This window comes from Dermacentor albipictus, chromosome 3 (assembly GCF_038994185.2).
Source record: "Dermacentor albipictus isolate Rhodes 1998 colony chromosome 3, USDA_Dalb.pri_finalv2, whole genome shotgun sequence".
In the NCBI taxonomy this organism is placed as follows: domain Eukaryota; kingdom Metazoa; phylum Arthropoda; class Arachnida; order Ixodida; family Ixodidae; genus Dermacentor; species Dermacentor albipictus.
In genome coordinates, this window is record NC_091823.1 from 96,742,504 (window position 1) to 96,761,749 (window position 19,246).

The window sequence follows — 19,246 nt, forward strand, 5'->3', positions numbered from 1 at the left end:
CTGTCGAGAAGCACAATTACTGAGCTACAAACAGTCGTCGAGTGTCGTACCCTGCCGGTCAAGGAGACGGCAGTCTCTCGCTAGCGACGTGCACTGCGCACTGAAAACGGGACGCTCCAATATCAGGTGCTGCACTATCAGCAACCGCAGGACGACTAATATGCAAAATAACGAAACCACTAGGGGTAGATTATGAAGAAATTTACGGTCGCCGAACAATTTTTCGATTTCTGACCGCGCTGCGAGAATGCCTGAATAAATGGGCAGAGTCTGAAAAAAAAAAAAAAACGAAGTGCGATTGTGAAATCGATTCATAGCCACCAAATAACAGAAATGTTTTTAGCGGACTTTAGTCTTTAAAGTAAATTCTGTTGTATTATAGGAGACAAGAACCATGACATGAATATGGAGCAAGCGACCCCCTTGGATTCTTAACGTGCGCTCAATGCTCGACTGCCTGAAAAGTATTTCAGCAAGAACTTGAAGCAAAGGTTAAAAAAAAAGTTGAAATTACTTGTATAGTAATCTCACTGATATGGTAATGATATAGTAATATATAAAAGTTCGACGCAGTTCTTCTCTTGCGTTTGGGATCTTTTACTCGCTTTGAATTCCTTCTGCAAATTTTCCGTCTCCGGTTGTGTGGGAAGAAAAGGTAGGCGCCCAGTAGGCAACCGGCGCATGCCACGCTGCGTTGAGGTGACGCTTGTCCGAAAGCCTTCCCCAGGTAAACCTTCGCCAGTTAGCGAATAGCTGAGCCTCTGAGAATGAATTATGCATAAAACTGCGATGTGCCGAATTGTGCAGTATAGGTATTGCCAATACCTTCGATGTCTGAGTTAAATGACTCAACCGAAGTCTTTGTCATCTGTTAAGTGGTTAAAAGTTCGGCAAAAGAGACCACAGAAAGTAGGCAGACATGACACAAAGGTAGAGGAACATGAAACAGTTTATGTCTTCCTCACACGCTGGTCATTGAGATCAACCAGCGTGAACAGACACGCTCACTTGCAGCAGCCTAATTGTTTACAATTGCTGGGGGGAGTCGATCGTTAACGTTGTTCTATCCGGGTCCCGCTGGACCCACCCGGGTCCTTGCGTCGTTTCCCCTTGTCACCTGCTGCTGCAGCAAGGAAATACCAGCTCCGACGCGACTTTAGTCAAAACGTTGCTGACTTCCACAGTAATGGCCTGGGCGACGATGTCCTTCGCCACCTTTTCGTAGCCCCAGAGGAGCTTTTGCGTCTCAGGCGTCTTGGTGAGGCCGTCAAAGGTCGAACGGAGGTCGTTGAAAGTGGCGCCGACGGTGAGGTTGGCCACCGGGTCGTACCACGGAGCAAAGTGCACGTCAAGTCGCGCCAGCACGTTTCGGAAGGTCACATTGGCTTTGATATCCAAGACTTCGTGGCCATCATGAGTGAGAAGGCTGTCCAGGTACACCTGCGAGAAGTTGCACGAATGCCTCTACGCAGTGATGACGTGGACTTGTCCGAAGTGTATCAGCACACAAACACACACACACACACACACACACACACACACACACACACACACACACACACACACACACACACACACACACACCACATATATATATATATATGTATATATATATATATATATATATATATATATATATATATATATATATATATATATATGTATATATATATATATATATATATATATATGTTGATAGATCACACTACACCTAACAGGTCCTCGATAGATCACGTGTGCTGTTTAAGTTGGGTTGTCTAATGATAACTAGCTTGCCTTCTCAGAAACAGCCGACAACAACGACCCATGATGTGACCACGGGGGTTCTACTGGGAAGTGTCCTTAGTAATGTGATAGTATCTTTATTAATGAAATACGTACATCAGTCGATACTTCAGCTGTACGGTTAAAGCTGTTCACAGGCGAGTGCTTCCTTTTTAAAACTGTCACTTAGGTGACTAGGTGACTTGCGGAATAACGCAAACTCTGGTTTTGAAATGTTTGACGATTGGTGCCATACATGGAAAAATCAGTGTTTCTGGGAATTACTAAAAGCACTGTAAAGCACTTCGTCTGCGCGAGGAATGAAATGGCTGTGATGTCTTTTTTCCAGTACAAGCAACACAGCCCTTTCATTCCTTCTGCAGAAGGAATGGTTTACCATGTAGCCGAAACTGAATTGACCAGGCAGGGTGATATGTAAATGACTGGTTAAGAGAGCACAAGCAAAATGTTAAGCGTTACAGAGACAGGCACCTGTCAACACATTGCAATGACTGTGGTTGCTTCCCCATTTTCGCAAACCTCTGCATAGTCAGCTTCCACACAATTAAATGCACGCGAAAAATTACAGAGGCAGAATCTAGTATCAGTGAATGTTGAAAGTGTCACATACACTATCAATATTTCTTTCAGAAAAAATAAATTTGGTTTTTAAACTCAGCAGCAAGATAACTAGGGCGCATCACGTGACTTTACGATGATGTATAGAAGAACACGTGAAATTTTCAATGAACGCCAACTTCTGGAATGCTCCCATATGTGCCTCACTGCGCCTCCCCCAGTCCTTGTCTTCCAAACTCACCCCATTAGAAAGTGCTTCGCACCCAAAGGCCATTCCTAGGAAGTGACGTCGGCCAATCACGGCCAATCAAGCCTGCCCTCCGGCGAACACTTCTTACGAACAATGCACTTTGAAATCTAGAAATAAGGGATCTACAGTTCCTTCGAAACCATCGTGATGTGGCCTCTTCTCCCTGTCACACCCACCTTGATGGCGTCGAAGGTGACGTGGCAGGTGACGTTGGCCCTGTCGGGGAACTCGTCGGTGACGCTGGCGCACTGGTCTCCGCGCTGCAATCGCGCGACTCGGCTCAGGCCGGTGACGTTCGACGCCTGAAAGCGCACCGGGCCGTACCGCTTATCGTGGCTGTTGTGGAGAGCGAATGGCGGCACCTCTAGGGGATCGACGTCCTCCCTGTGTGCCCGCAGTCTCGTCAGGATCATCTGGTCCACGTAGCTGTTGGCGTCCCAGAAGGGCAGCTGCTGGCCACCGGTCACACGGCAACCGGCAGACAGCGCTGAACATTACACCAGTTTGAGAGAAAAACAGTATTCCGCTCTAGTCTAGGATGATCGATTGATTTGTGGTGTTACAACGTTCTAAAGTGACAGTGCAACTATGAGAGGCGCCGTAGTGGTGGGCTCCAGATTAATTTCGACCACTTGGGATACTTTTGCATGTGCTCTAAGCACGATGTACAACAGTCTTCTTGCATTCCAGTCAAAATGCAACCACTGTGGCCAAGAATCAAACTAATTTTTGATCCGCCGTCGTTCAGAGGGCTTGGGGCTATCACTTCGACCCAAGATTCAAATTAGTGACCTCGTAGTGAGAAGCAGGAAATCTGTGGCCACGGAGTTACCTCCTCGTTCCTAAAAAGATATTGTGAGATTTTGTTAAAAAATATATAGGGCGTATTCAATCAATCCTATAGGTAGCCTATCCATAAAAATTCTATTGATTTATGGACGCAACACTATCTGTCTGCCGTTGGTAGCGGTCTTTCTGAAAATAACTAGATTTGATGTTTAAACGCCCCACTATAACAGAGGCAATAGGCTTGTTGGTGACCTTTGCCCATAGGAGTTTGATACATGTTCCATAATAAAAAGTACAGGGCCACAAGAAGGCAACGAAATTGAAGTCGTATCAACAGGCAACCTACAAAGTGAGCCAGTCAGTTTTTTATGTTTTGCACTTTGAAGAGTCGTCGACCTTCCGCGTAGCGCGAACTGATTCTAAAAAGCGCCAGCCACTACCTGTCCAAAAACGAAGCCCACCAAAGCCGCCTAATGGACGATCATCGGTGCGTTTATGGCCCTTGTGTAGGTGCCTGCTAGATTACCCTTCAGAACGAGCGGCATGTGTGCACATCAGATGCAACAGGCCATTTATCATGACCTGGTTCCGGCAATGGCAGATCAGTGCCCATGGCGTTATTTTGGGCATGGGAAGCTTTTTAAAGATGTTTTATTTTTTCTTACTGCCAAGGTCCAGAACCCTGAACTACGTTTGAATGCAAGCGCTCCGCCACGGTGACGTAATGGCTGTGGCGTCCTGCTGCTAAGCATGACGTCACGGCTTTGATTACAGCCCGCGGTGGAGGCATTTAGAGAGAGAGCAAGAATTCAAATACAATCCTGTATAGAGTTTCTCCTTGCATTTGAAATGACCCCAGGGAGTCGAAATCATTCGGTAGCTGCCGTTGCAGAATTTCTCACAGTCTGCAAGTTGAATTAGGACTGTTTAATGCACACGAATATTTCTTAATAGTCCATGTAAGGCTTTGGTTGCTTGATTGCATGTAGTATAGTATAATATTTTTGTTTTGTTTTCGCGAACGCCGGCCATGAATGTGTGTAACAAAAACGCTAGTGTTAGTGTACACATTGTTAAAAAAAACAGATTTATTAGAACTTACGGCGTTATTACTTGACAATAGGGCTTTATGTTTTTTCCTCCCCTTCTTCTATCGTGAACTGATCATTGGCAAACTAATGAGAAAGCCAGAAAAACTCACTCACCCGCTAAAACGAGCCAGACGGTTGTCACCATGGCCACGGGCTCTTTATTTAGATGTCAGCTGGTTGAGATGGAAAATGTAAAAAAAGAAGAGCCGAGAGTTAAGAGGAAGCTTTCGCTCGGGCCCAACTCCGACGCGGCCTATTCAAGTACATGCAAAACGCAAAACCCTTTTTCCGAGATAACCCTTTGACCGATTTTAATGAAAGTTGTTGCATTCGAGAGAGAAAGTTAATTTTTGTGACTGTTTGGAGCGGAGTTTCGATTTAGGTCCTGCGTTTTTAAAAAGATTTTCAAAATTTCGAAAGTATGAAAAAAATCGAAGCACTAAGTTTACAAATTCATAGCTCCGCATCAAGAACAGATATCGCGGTTCTGAAATAGAATCCATTAGATCATTGAAAGCGGACAAATTCGATATGTCATTTTACATGTTACATGAATTTGTTACGTTGTTTACAAGGGTTCTGTAATAGCTGTGTTTACATATTACTAAATGTTTTTAATTCATGTGTAAAATATCAATTTTGTCAGCTTTAGATGCACTATTAGATGCAATTCACAGAAAAGTGATATTATTTTTCGTTGATGAGTTACAAAGTTGTAAGCTTGATAGTTTCGTTTTCTGAAAATTTGCGATTTTTGCCAATCGTTAATGAAAATTTACCATATAAATAAAAAATTGGAAACCAATAGTTACTAGATTTTAAGTTTTTTCCTTTAAATGCAACAAACCTCGTCAAATTTGGTGCAATGGTTGCTGAGAAAAATGAATTCTTATCTTACATGTATTTAGATAGGAGCGGCCGAGGTAAAGCTTCCTCTTAATACGGCACAGTTTAGCAAAGCGCTGGTCACAGGTTACCAGTACAACGTCTATCTATGTTGCACATTTAAAGAACGTAGAACACAAGGCTAACAGAAGCATGATCGCTAAACATAGACGAGCGGTAAATAGCGCGGCAGCCGGAAAATGAAGAACCGATGGGCTTTTGTAAAAAAATGTACTTATTTCTTTTGAAGTTCACGAAAGCGCTGAGTAGTGGAAGACATGGCTCGCAAGAGCAGCGAAAGGTGGTTGCTACTTCAGAGAGAAACAATTTGCCCTGGTAGTGCTTATAGAAAGATTAAATTGCTTTTACAGAGCGCATGTATATGCGAACTGGTCGTTTGGTTTGACTACTACACAGGCATTCGGCGCGCTTAACGTAGTGATGTGCATGGGTACTACACTTGTAACCCAGGTTTACACTGCCCTGCTGCAGCTCCGCCTCTGTTGTGTTCCTCCAGAAAGGAGGTACTGAGCGAGAAAAAAAAAAATAGAAAAGCTTGCGAGTGCACTAGGAAAGTTGCTCAATCGACTATGAAAAAGCTGTGAAGTTTCGGGAGGGCGAGAACCGCAATGGCTGTCGACAACTTCGACAAGGATAAAGACGATGGCGCGAAAGACAACATCACCGATTAGAAGAAAGCGGCCAAAACAATGATCGACAGGAATGAAAGACAACGGTCTCAAATAAGACAGTGATTACAGTGATTACGATGCAACATTAACAAATAGGAAAGCTGCGAGAACGATTACGACAAGATTGTAAGCCAAGGCAAACGAAGATGATCGTAACGACTGCAGTAGTGAATGGGGACAACGTTTTTGAAGGAAATAAAAAGGACGATTACAAGGACGAGGACAATGGCACGACATTGACGATGACGACTGCAGGAATAACGTCGGCAACAAAGACGAAGAGAAAGAAAATATCAAAATGTTTTGTCAGAGCCGTTGTTCTGGATGACTAAGGCTGACTGATTAAGTAAATATTATTCGTTAAATTACTCATCTAATTTAATTACAAAAGCAACCCAACTCTTGGCCAATATCGTAGAGCGGTCAGATACCCCATGCATTTAAAGGCATCATCATCATAATCGCCTATCTAGCGAAATGCTGCCCGATTTGCGGGAGTAAATTTTCACGTACCTCGTACTGTCGACACGAATGAACTGGCGACAGAGAAGGAGAATGAAGATGTAACGGCGATGCTCAGTTGTCGACAGTGTGTTAAAGTTATAGAAGATAAACTTCGCGCAAACCTAGTTATGCATCCAACCCGCCGGTGCACCGAGATCACCGCTTTAGTAACAGCGACTCCACGCAGCCTCCCTCATGTCTTCTCGGGGATAATGTTCTCCATAGAGACGTTCCCGTCAAGGTGACGACGTCCGTTCGACCCACTCGATCACATTATCGTCGATACGATATGACCGGAGGCAGCATGCCTGCAGGGCTTCTTGAGCGATAAATCGAAGACACGACAGACGGCATCAGAGTCGTCTGTTGCCCGGCTTCGTGATAAGAAAGTAAACAAGTGTTCCTCTTCAGCACGAAGGAGCGTTTCCTAACTAGGTCGTCATCACCATCGCAGCAGAGACTTTATCTTCCATTGCTGGGAAACAGTTTTACAGAAGCGGCTATAAATCAGATACTGACAATCTGCTTCTTTTTTTTCTGTCTTGAACGCTCATGCAATCGCCTAGGCACATTCAGTTACTATAGACGTGTGAAGTATTCGAGACTCGATTTGCATTCATGTAGCGGCAGAAGGCTAATTATAAGCGTACGTAACATTGCTTGTATCCGAGCCACTGCGAGCCAGTATATCATTACGTACTCAAAAACTATTTGCACAAGATTTACAAAGAATTTAAGAGAAACCCTGGATTCAGTGTTTGGGTTTATCGGAATCAAACGTATATATAATCATTGTTTATTGATAAACGCCTACCTAGTCTCGCGCAGTCTCGGCCCTCATCTCATGACGTCAAAAGGAGCTGGCACACCGAAGTGTTCGTTATTGCGCCTTTTCTGGCTTAACAGGAGGAGGAGGAAAGAACTTTATTGTGTGCCCTGCGAGTTGGTAGGGAGGGCCAAAGGCCCCGCCTAGGTGACGGCCAGGAGTTCTTGGGTCCGGGCGGCATCCTCGGCCCGCTGGACGGCCCATAGTTGATTTTCGAGGGCGGGGCTGAGCAGCGCGGCTTCCCAGCGCGTGCGAAGGCTGCTGCTAGAGGCCGCGTTTTCTTTATTGTTATTTAGCCCTCGGCATTCCCATAATATATGCTCCAGAGTGGCTCTGGATTCACATGTTTTGCATATGTCCGTAGGATATACATCCGGATATATGATGTGCGAGAGCGCAGGATTCGGATACGTCCTAGTTTGTAACTGCCGCCATGCGACAGACTGCTTTTTTGTCAATTTTGCGTGAGGTCGCGGGAATATGCACCTCTGTAACCTATAATGTTTCGTAATGTCATTATATGTTGTCATTCTGTCTTCCCACTCCCATTCATTTACCGCACCGTCACGTCCGGAGGGTGTCGGGGCGTCACTTGCGACTGCGGCTCGGTCCGTAAGCCCTCGAGCCGCGTCATGTGCCGCCTCGCTGTTGCCGTCCTCCGCGAGGGTGTGAGCGGGTGTCCAGGTGATGTATATCTTTCTTTTGTAATTTTGCCCTCCTGCAAGAAGAATTCGTAGTGCCTCCGGGGAGATTCGGCCGTTGGCAAAGTTTCTTATTGCCGTCTGAGAGTCGCTGACTATCACGGTTGCGTTAGTCTGAGCTGCTGCGAGCGCTATGGCTACTTCTTCAGCTATCTCGTTACTTGTGGTGCGTATCGTCGCGCATGTCTTGCACCGTTTATCCCTATCGATTACGGCTGCCGTAAATCCCCGTCTGTGACTGTATCGAGCCGCCTCTACGAACACTGCGTCCTTGTCGCTGCCAAATTTCTTCTGCATTTGCTTCGCTCTGTTCTTTCTTCTGTCCTCATTGTATTCTGGGTGCATGTTCTTTGGTAAGGGAGGTATTACCAATCTTTCCTTTGTATCTCTCGGGATGTCCACCTTGACACCATGCTGTGTGTGGTAACCTATGTCTAATCTCTCTAGGATGTGTCTGCCTGCTCTAGTCTTAGAGAGGCGTTCATATTGTGCCGTATATTGCGCTTCAATGAGCTCGTCTATAGTGTTGTGTAGGCCTAATTGCAGCAACTTGTCCGTGCTGGTGCTGATCGGTAGTCCTATGGCTAGTCTGTATATTTTCCGAATCAGCAAAAAAAAAAAAAAAGCTGACGGTTCCGGTATTACAGGAGCAAAATGCACAAGTGAAGCCTACCTAGACAACCTTCTTTTTAGCAGACCCTTAACAAATCGAAATTATAGTAGTAGTAGTAGTAGTAGTAGTAGTAGTAGTAGTAGTAGTAGTAGTAGTAGTAGTAGTAGTAGTAGTAGTAGTAGTAGCAGTAGGAAACTTTATTTGTTATTTGTTAATATAGTCCCAGAGGGTGAAGCCCTCACTCGAAGGCCCCATTTGCTTCTGTTATCCGGGGCTGGCCCGGTCACTCTAGTATTGCTGATAGTCCAAGGCTGTGCTGGAAAAAGCGGCTTCCCCGTGGGATGAGGAGGCGTTGGGTATTGTAGGAAGGCCGGGTTGTTTGGAGCATTCCAACGTAGTATGGTAGAGGTTTGGGTGTCCTCCATAAGGACAACGATAACATTTCTTTCTGGTGGCCTCTTAACAAGTCGAAGAGTAATCAGAGCCCTCTAGCTGCTTTGTCGAGTTTGTAAGACTTGCGGTGGTATTTGAAGGATAGGAGTTCGGGTAGAGGGGGAAGAACGGGTAGAAAAATGCAGGCGTGTAAGGAGCAAAATAAAGGTTTTTGCAATAGTAAAGAGGCCGGCCTTTCCAAGAGTTGTTGAGGTTATGGAAAAAATGAGGAAGCCACCGAGATGCTGGCGTTGTCAGGAATGGTTGTCGACGAGAATGTCTTTCTAACGGTCAAAACAGGAAGAAACACTGAGGACGTGCTGCGCTTAACATTCAAGATTTGCATTTCGAACATACATGCTATAATCAGATGACACCCGAATGAAAATGTTCGTCGGAGGAACGTTGGCGCGACTGCTGCGAGAGAAAGACACTGCAGCTTGAAACAATTGCACATGCGACCAGTGCGAGTATATACTTGACTAATGAGCCTACGGCGGACATTTGAATTGAATTGAATTCTGAGGTCTTACGAGCCAAAACCACGATTTGATTATGAGGTACGCCGTAGTGGGGGACTACGGAATAATTTTGACCACCAGGAGATACTTAAACGCGGAGTAAATGCACGGGACAGGGATTTCGCCCCATCGAAATGCGGCCGCCGCAGCCAGGATTCGATCCCGCGACCTCGTGCTTAGCAGCGTAACACCATAGCCGCTACGCCACCGTGGCGTATGTAGCAGACATGTACCAGATCGTCGTTTCGGCTTTGGACACTGCAGGTTTAGTTGCATTTGAATGATACCGGGACACATTGTAGATGACTTGTGCTAAATTTACCATGCTCCCATACCATACGTTACCATGCGTGACAGCTCCGAGCACAGCGGGCCGAAATGAGCACCGTGCAAGTCGAGAAGCAGGCTACTATAGTCGCACACGGCCGTTACTGAAAAGGACTTTCAAAAGGCCTAGTTCGTGCACATGTGACATGATCCAAGGGCGCAAAAAACACAGACACGGCACGAAATAAAATGATAGAGATGAAATAAGCGCTTGTCCCGTGTCTACCGTTTTCTTTCATGCCGTGTCTTTTTCTTTGCGCTCTCAAATCATGCCAAATCGTCACTGCAGGTAAACGCCAATGCCGGCATAATACAATTCAATCTTTCCGTTATTCATCTGAGCGCAAATACAGAGCATAATCAGGCGTAAATTGTTAGGCCTTTGCTGGTTACCGTATTTCACTAGGTCATCACTGTCACAAATTTATCGCTCGGTGCAGGCTGCGCGCTGCGTCTCCAAATTTCCTTGAATGTTCTCGCCGCTTCTATAGCGAGAGACTCCCGTATAATCAGCGTGCGCCCAAGAGGCGAATAGTGTTTTTCTTGAACGCACGCGAGTTTTTAACCCACTGTCATGGAAGCGTTTGGTTTTTCACCTTCATTACCACGTGACAGCATCATCAACGGTCGTGCGCTAAACAAGTCCTCTGGTCAACGCACGCGGTTTATGAGGAATACCTGTAGAATAGTTAGCACAGTATTGTAGGCAATAGCACAGGATAGTTACTATACACTGCTGCTATAATGTGGAAACAATAAATCACAAATAAATTAGGCCAACATTCCGAGTGGCGAGCATCATATGCTATTGATGAAGTTGCTGGCGCTGCTGCACAGGAAAAATCACACTATTAACCTTACATACGCAGGGTATTCGTGTACCTCGATTACTCTTTCGCTTACGTTCGAACTTAAGCGGGGTATTTAGCAAATTGATGGGGTAGTGCATCGCCGAGAGATGTCCAGCCGCCCTCCACAGCGACGCACCCGAAGACCAGGAGTGGGCAGTCCAGCAGGCCTGGGCCATTGCCGAGGATCTCGGAAGATTTCACTCGGGCTATGGACCCCTGGCAGCCTAGCCCCGAGCACCAACAGGAATAACCGTTGGGCAAATAAAGTTTATTCCTATCATATGCTATGCAAATTACACGTGCAACAACAACAACAGCGCGTTGTTATAGTGACGGCAATTAAAGGGTTTCGTTTTTCAATTTGAATTAAAATCTCTATTGCATGTTTCTTACCTCGAGGCCCGTGCCCATGTTTTTACTGTAATAAACCACAGGTTTATTAAAACCTTCCACGACATGACAAATCTTCCATGACATGACTTGCTCAATTAACTATTTCTGATTACAACTAGAGTACACGCGCTTGCTCTTGAATTTCAGCTGTCTGCCTCTCTCTCCCAATGTTATTAAAGGAACAGATTAATAAGATTAGAGTATCTAAATGCATAGAATAAGGTCGGTAGATGCAGTAAATCGAGATTACCAAGAGAAACATTTGTCCAGCAAAGTACTTAATAGGCAGATGTAGTAATGATGGCCGTGCAACTTGCCCTGTCAATATCCTGAAAATTTACAAACCCACATTAACACCAGTGTCTTTGTGAAGTCATAATCACACAAAATTAGGCCCATTTTTTAAACATATTGCTGTAAATCGCGCGCAATCTGGGCCAAAACCAGTGCCGATTACCACATTCCTTACAGCGTTGCTTCGGTATACGTTCATATCAACTCATAGCAGCGGATTACTCAGCACGAAACTTTAAGCACTAATACAACGTATGTGTTCTAATCACCTTCGGCGTTAGCAGTGTTTGTTATAAAGCGCATAGCCATACATCGTCGGGACTACATGAAATACAATATAAAAAAAAAGAAAATAGGATGAGACACCGCGTGACATTGTGCCTCATTGCAACTATCAGTTCCGGTCGCTGTTCCAGTGTGGGACACTCTAAGCAAACGACGAAAGTGTTTGTCTGTTGTACAAAAACGCGAACGAAGTACCCCTACGATATATCCGTACACTCTCACTCGAGCAAACATGTCACGCCCTTTTGCAAACTTCCCTAGTGCGCTTATGACATTTTAGTCCTCAGCTGCACCATAGTTACGTTATCAGATATCACTAGACATATTCCACGCTATTTGTCTATTTATTTCCAGAACGCCTGCTTAATATTAAGTCGATGGTCACACTTGTCGCAAAACCTTCATGATGCACACAAGACCAATCTCTAGTCGAAATGATATGTCGCCTATGCAACTTGTTCTTGAAACCAGCATATCGTAATCTGCGCAGCAGATTGAATTCAAAATAACCAAACGCGCAAATGTGGACGACGTCAAGACCCACAGTAGTCTGTGGTCGGCTAGACTGTAGCCGAGGTGAGTACGGCTCATAATTCATAGGTCATGTCGAGGAGCGTAGCAAAGCAGGCCAGCGCTAGCATTCGCATAAACTACAAAGTATCGAAGTCACGCCGCCATGTGGGCTCGTTTAGGATTGGCCGCGGTGGGGACGACCATCCATGACATGCAAGGAGTTGGTGTGCGCGCGTTCAGACACTGCGCGCAAGTCAACGGTGAGCTGGAGCTCATTTTCAAACGAGCGGCTGCTGTACTATAACTGCATTTCGACAATCAAGAGGACAAAGAGGAGCTATATAGTACACGGGGGCGCGAAGGGGTCTAAAAAGGCGAAACGTTATAGGGGCGGCGTCAAACGCAACGCGGCAGTTTCCCGTGAGTCATTCGCTCGTTTTCCTGCGGCGAGATCGCGAGGGCGGCTGCCTGTCTGAGATACGGGACGAGCACGAGAACCATTCCGGGTCCGGCGACACGTACGCGGCGCTCCTCGGGGGAGAGGCGCTGCGTCGCCTCTGCTCACCCCTGCGGTCACGCCGAAGGACTTCCCGCTCGAAGGGCAGGGCGTCGGCGCGCGAGTCGACCGCAACGACCGACTCGGCGTCGCTGGTCTCGACCACCGAGAAAGACGTCGACGGCTCGGGCCACACCCTGGGCAGCTGCCTCGAGCTGGGCGCGCCGCCGCTCTCGGCGCCGAAGACGGCTCGCTGCGGTGACGCGCCGTCGGCGTTGCCGAAGTGGCCGCCGCGATCGCCGGCGCCGTGACGCGAAGGCAGCACCGTCTCCAGCGACGATCCGCCGGTGTCCGTCGTCGTCGTCGACGAGAAGAACCGGTGCGAAGAAGGCAGGATGCCCAGCTTAGCCATGATCAGCGACAGTCGCAGGCCGTCGGTAGTGCCGCTCGATTCCGACCGGACGCTGGACGCGTCGTCACCGCCGTCGCTGTCGCGGTGTCGGCCAAAGAAGAAGCGCGGCAACGAGCTGTTCTTGCGGGTCGCCTTCTTTTCCTTCCTTCTAGCCGGCTTCGACTCGCGCTTGGAGGAAGGCGCTTCGACGACGGCGCTCATAGTGCATATCGTCGCCGCTCCCGTAGCGCGGTCGTTGCGGTCGTGCGAGGTAGGCGTGTCGCGCCCTCGACTTCCATAGGTGGCGCTCGCGTGCACCTTGCAGCTGGACATCGTGACCGTCGAGGACACGGGAAACAACGTGCTCGGCGAGATACGAGGCGTTGGTGACGTTCCGACTGTGAGGGTCTCCGCGAAGGTTGCACACACTGTTACCGCCGTATTATCCCGCGACGTCCGCCACACGCTGCTGACGTTGCTGGACAGAATGTCTTTTATCCTCCGAGGCAGAGGTATCGGTCGCGATGGAGCGGCGCCATTTGCTTGTAGGTCGGCTCTCGACTTTCGGGTCTTGCGTTCTTTCGGAGCCGCGCTGTATTCCACAGTCACCGGTGGCGGCGGCGATTTTACCGCTTCAGTACGCTGCCGGACGCGGGGTAGGACTGGTGGCGGCGTTGCCACCCCCGCGGCTTCGTCCAAGATCTCCGGCTGGGGCGTACTGTCAGCCGTTATCGTCGAGAGATGAACGTCCGTCTCGGTGGTGGAGCCCGCGGCGTAGAGCGAACTGTCGGCCGGCGGCAGCAGCACGTACGTGGGAATGCGCGGGTGGCTGTGCGACTCGCAGAGGGAAGAGGGCAGCGTCGGGCCGTTGCACCAAGCCTCTTCGCCCTGTTCACTTGTGGCCGTGACCGTCGGGATCGAACTCGGCATCAGGGCGTCGGTGTCGTAGATGCCGCCCTCCGTAGCCGCGCCGCCGGCAGCTGACGAGGAAGGCGTGTTGAACGAGTCAAACTCGCTCGAACTGAAGGGCGAGCTTAAGCTCCACTCATCATCGCGGTGGCCCGTCTTGTCGAGGACAGCGGCGATCTCTTTCGCGTTGAACGGCTCCGAGAAGTGCTTGCGCATCGCGAACGGGCTTCGCGCCCTGAGTGGCTCGGAGCGCACGTTGACAGCTCGCACGCGCGGCTGCGTGGGTTTCGACGCGTCTTGTGCGTCTGCGGCGGAATCCAGCGTGGTTGCGACCTGCGGAAAGAGTGCAGCATTGCAAAAACACACTGTGCCTCTTGAATGGGTGTCGCTTGTTTGTTGCGGTAGCAATGATATGGACACTCCAGGCGCATTGATGCCGTCGGCGTCGGCGTCTCGGTGAGGTTCCGTATGAGCAAAAGCGTGTGAGGGTGAGCCGGCGAACGCGGTTCTATCTCGCGTGCGCGATCGAGGAACGCGGCCCGGATGCGTGCCCTCTCCTGTGGCGCGCGAGGCAGGGATGTGAGCCTAGGTGAGCCGAGGGACGAAGGGCGTTCTTCTCCGGCTGCGGCTACGATGCCTCGATGTCCTCCTCGCCCGCCACCCCATGGAGACAACCGCGGCGTCTACTACGGCGTTAGCCACGCGAATCGCGGACGCCGTAGTAGACGCTTTTGCCATAGAGAAAGGGAATTTATGCTTTTGCGGATGCCGTAGGGACGGGTGGCCGGCTCTCGTGTGACTTGAAAGCTATATGCGACGGGGCTAAAGCTCATGACCGCGCGGGCCTCATCTTCAAAGCGATATGCGATGTTTGCAGAGTGAGCGTAGTGCCGGTAGCTTCGTATACGCTGTGCTTTCAACGATTCGTTCGCGCGGAAGTGAGACATACATGACGGTGAATTCGCCGTGCTGCTGCCGCGATTCCTCACTCCAGAATTTTCACAGCGAGTTTCCGCGCTCATCGAGCGAGATGTGTTTATGTGTACCTGTGCGCGCGTGACACCGTGCTGGTTACTTTAGTTAAAACACGTTGACGGGCCAGTTGGTTTGAATCCGTGATAGAATGTGTAAGCGCGACTGAACAAGGACGTAGAAAGAAGTAGACACACAAAGACAGCGCTGTCTCCTTGTGTCTGTTTCAAGGTCATCGTTGAGCCACGCATACACATTGTATCATTGTTAACTTAGTTGGCAAGCGAATGCGTTCAAGTTTATACGGCCAATAAGACTATTATCCTGACTTCGTGCAGCTATCTACTAATTTGTTATCGCAATCGGTGCTTCGCCTTTCGGGCGGAACTGCGAAATATATTTTTTAATGTTCACAGCGTTCAGTTTTAATGTAGGCGATGTTTTCTTTCGCGGCTACGGTACTTGCCGCTGATCACGCCATCTTCTGACATGTGTACCTGACTAAAGAGCATCACACACAAATGTGTGTCAGAAATAAAAGTCGGGTGACGCGATGATGCTGTCAAGCACCGAAAAACCAGCTTGTCGCAAAGTAAGCAATATCACATACTTTTTCGTCGTATCACTTTTTCCTCTAGAAAGGTCTAATTTAAAGCACTTTATTCAGAGAACTGTGTGAAATATAACGGCTAGTGGTCTCAGCGCCAGTCAGGAGTAGTAGGGGTGCCGTTAAAAAGAAATCGCGACTTGAAAGCAACGCTAATAAGTTGACCCGCTTGAAAAATAAATCCATTAATCTTTTGGTACCCCCAACGAGTGAACAACGCATACGCCTCTGGTGGGACGTTATCGAGATGCACGCTCAATTGGTTGATGACAGATAGCGTGTCGGCAGAATGTGACCAAAAGCGGTGCATTCGCCGAGCTTGAATAAACTACTTCCCTAATGTGCGGCAGGTGCCTTAGATCCACAAGGGAGGGAAATATCTTATTCCACAAGGGAAATATCTTATTGTGGTGTCCATTGAAGGGCATTGAATTGTCTTTATTTCTCTACTCCCTTGAAGAGGGCGAAGGTAAAAAAAATCGTCGATGATTACAATATTGGATAATGCGAAATTTGGGTGCAGCTGAATAAGTGTTTTCATTTGGCGACATATGGCGACGTTTGGCGACGAGGACAATCTGTGTCGTGCAGCACATTGCAAATGGAGCGAAGTGTGGCACGACTGCCTCGCTAATAAGGAGATCGCAAGAGGTAGCGCGTGGGTGACGCGTGAGTGCAATTCAACGCAGCCACCGCAGACAGACCACGGCTCATGCAGCACTTTGTTTCCATATACGGTATCGGTGGCGTCATCCGTGAACAGACGACGCGCGCTATACTGGCTCCATCTCGCAGGCATCGCCGCCGCAAAACCTGTCTTGCGCGGCACAACGCATTTCTTCTACCGCTTTTGTAATATCCTCCTCCTCTGCTTTCTGCCTAATGGTTCCGTGCCACCCTCCTCATCTGCTATCCTCCTCGCTGTCTCTGCGTTATCGCCCTCTGTCACCCACGCTCCTCATTCGGTCTTTCATCCTTCGCTACGCGCGTTCGCTCGTTTACGAAGGCGCCGAGGTACGAAGCTGACGCTCGCCGCAGGCACGGGCACCTAAGAGTTTAAGAGTTGCGCTTTAAGACTGCATCAGTAGGTTCATGAACCCAGCGTCCCTTCCCGTTTGTCGTAGCAGTTGGCAATAGTACCAAACAGAAATCAACTGGTAATTTGCCAAAATGTAACAGGTTTAAACAAACAAGTAAGAGCACAAAAGGTAGTACATGTTTTAACACAGAATAAGTGGGTGTAGGCAGTCGAAAGCAGAAAGAACAGCATAAAGGGTAGTGCATCAAGGGAAACTAAATATTTTACACTAAAGTACTAAAGTGCTGAAACAACACAGATGAACTTATTTAGGAAAATGAGACGTCCACCCAATCTTAGCAATTGCTACGATTGGGTGGACAATAAATAATAAATATTAATAAATGACTTTTCTCCATCTTGCGGATTCCCACAGAACTATTACGTAAAACATAGATGAAGGGTAAGAGAAAAACCTTACACAGGACATAGCGACGATTTCAGTGTATACTGAAGGTAGACACAATGTAGCACATGCGAACATGCTACAACATCGTTTAGCAACTGATATTGTTGAAATAAATACCTACGCGTAGCTAGAACACAGCAGGAATCATTTGCATTACTCTGTTCCGGGAAGTGCCACCTTCCTCGACATCCGCTCAAGTGAAGTCGTTTAACAAACGCGGCAGTGCATTGCCTGAGCTCTTACGACACGCGCCGCCGAGCTTGCCTTGTGAAGAAAAGGGTTGGCCGAAATGATACCTCTCACTTACCACAGTATCTTCTCGCGAAACCCTACTGTTCGCAGAGCCGCGACTAGCCCTTGTTTTGGGCTCGGGAGGACTACCTCCTTCCAGAGGCTGCGCGATGTTTCCGTCGAGAGCGAGCGGAGAGACAGCAACCGCTTCTTCAGGCGACGCTCCGCCAAGCCTTTCGCCTTCACCTTGCACGGGCGTCTTACGCGCCAGGGGCGTCGGTGAGAGCATTTGTGCGCCGTGGAACACTTCGGCGATCACCTGCACGAGATGGGATGTATACTTACGAAGCCCAAAGAAAGCCAAATTACCATGCGACTCAGTTTTAAAGTGAAACTGCGTTCGCCTGTTCCACCTTCCTGGCTGCTATAGCATCTGTCTTGCACAATGGGCCGGTCTCGGAGATGGTGCAAACCGAGGCGACTGAGGTAACATGCATCATGCACGGGCTGCAACCGCGAGCGCCCACCGAATAATTGAATAATATCTAATCGAAAAATAACCGAATAAGAAACGAATAATCGACAGTCTTCAGTTTTAAACTTTCCAAGGTGATTCCACTTCATAAGTCAGGTAATAAGTTATCACCCCTTACTTATCGCCCCATTTCTCTTACCAGCATGCCTTCAAAATTCTTGAGCATGTCGTCTACTCGCACCTTGCTAACTTCCTTGATTCGAATTCTTTTTTTTTAACTTGGTACAACATGGTTTTAGGAAGCCGCACTCTTGCGAGACTCGTGTTTTAATCACTCGATGACATGTATTACTTACTTTTATCGACAATCGTTCTTTAGCTGATTTCGTCTTCCTATATTTCTCTAAAACACTCGACAAAACTAATTATTGCCTTCTTAAACCAAGGCGCCTCAGCATTGACGTAAATTTTCTCAGCTGCATGGAATCTTTTCTTAAGGGACGGTCGCAGTACGTGTTCCCTAACAATAACAATTCATCGTTAACATCTGCCGCGTCAGGTGTACCACGGGTATCCATCGTGGGCCCTCTTCTCCTAGTTTATTTATAATGATGCCCTCCTGAACTGCGTGACTTCCCCTATCCACTTATTCAGTGACGACTGCGTTATTTATCGCAAGATAGTTGACCCTACCGATGTTTCTGCCTTACAAATTGTCTTAAATAGTATATTTAAATGGTGTAATACATAGGCGATGAATTTAAATGTTAAGAAATGTAAAGTTATGCGACTATCGCGCACTAACTTCACTACCTGTATACTTGTTATGAAATAAATACTCCTTTAGATTCCGTTACCTCTTACAAACACTTAGTTGTCTATATATTTAATGATCTTAGCTGAAAGCATCATATCAATTACATAGTTTACAAAAGTTATCGCATGCTTGGTCACCTGCAGCGAAATTTTTCTAAAGCGCCTGTTTTTGCTAATCTACAAGTCATTAGTACGTTCAAGATTAGAATATGCTTATGCAATTTGGGAACCCGGTTTCACGAACTTAACATCCTCATTCGAGATGATCCAGAATAATTAGGCGCGTTTCATCCTTTTCAATTACAATCGTAATAGTAGTATAACTTCAACGAAACTAACGCTGCCATTGCCATCTCTTGAGTTCCGTAGGAAAGTGTCTCGCCTTAGCCTTTATCATGACCGATTGAAGCCCGATTTCATTTCTCAACTATTTTATCGCTTATCCCGCATCGACCATGCTTACGAAGTAAACTTTATCAGTTGCAAAACCAATGCCCTTTTTCATTCGGCGCGTTTCGTTCTTTCCAATTACAATCGTAATAGCAGTATAAC

General features: G+C 47.5%; 2 protein-coding genes across 4 annotated transcripts in view; both read right to left on the reverse strand.

The window, feature by feature from the left end:
- Window positions 1-931: 931 nt before the first annotated feature.
- Window positions 932-6,979, reverse strand: LOC135901365 (uncharacterized). 3 transcript variants are annotated; one of them, XM_065431127.1, is made up of 5 exons: window positions 6,564-6,979; window positions 5,321-5,345; window positions 4,588-4,646; window positions 2,770-3,080; window positions 932-1,440 (listed from the first exon to the last, which is right to left on the reverse strand). In XM_065431127.1, exons 3-5 carry the CDS (start codon window positions 4,616-4,618, stop codon window positions 1,114-1,116), a joined length of 669 nt encoding a protein of 222 aa, XP_065287199.1. In that variant the 5' UTR covers window positions 4,619-4,646; window positions 5,321-5,345; window positions 6,564-6,979; the 3' UTR covers window positions 932-1,113. The 3 variants fall into 3 exon arrangements, with proteins under 3 accessions (XP_065287199.1, XP_065287198.1, XP_065287197.1); XM_065431126.1 differs by lacking the exon at window positions 5,321-5,345 and adding an exon at window positions 5,372-5,408; XM_065431125.1 differs by lacking the exon at window positions 5,321-5,345 and having other exon boundaries at window positions 6,564-6,974.
- Window positions 6,980-12,628: 5,649 nt separating this feature from the next.
- The window catches only part of LOC135901309 (serine-rich adhesin for platelets-like), a 44,921-nt gene continuing 38,303 nt past the window's right edge, over window positions 12,629-19,246 (reverse strand). The window contains exons 11-12 of the mRNA XM_065431053.1: window positions 17,480-17,722; window positions 12,629-14,439 (exon numbers count right to left, since the gene is read on the reverse strand). Coding sequence (XP_065287125.1) covers window positions 12,736-14,439; window positions 17,480-17,722 — 1,947 coding nt within the window. The 3' untranslated portion in view covers window positions 12,629-12,735. The remainder of the gene's footprint in view (window positions 14,440-17,479; window positions 17,723-19,246) is intronic.

What these genes read in the sequence shown, in the direction of transcription:
- LOC135901365 (XM_065431127.1), bottom strand. Translation starts at nt 4,618, where the DNA reads ATGGTGACAACCGTCTGGCTCGTTTTAGCGG. An exon ending in CGTCTGGCTCGTTTTAGCGG is followed by an intron (nt 3,081 to 4,587) that starts GTGAGTGAGTTT and finishes TGTAATGTTCAG; the next exon opens with CGCTGTCTGCCGGTTGCCGT. An exon ending in TCACCTTCGACGCCATCAAG is followed by an intron (nt 1,441 to 2,769) that starts GTGGGTGTGACA and finishes AACTTCTCGCAG; the next exon opens with GTGTACCTGGACAGCCTTCT.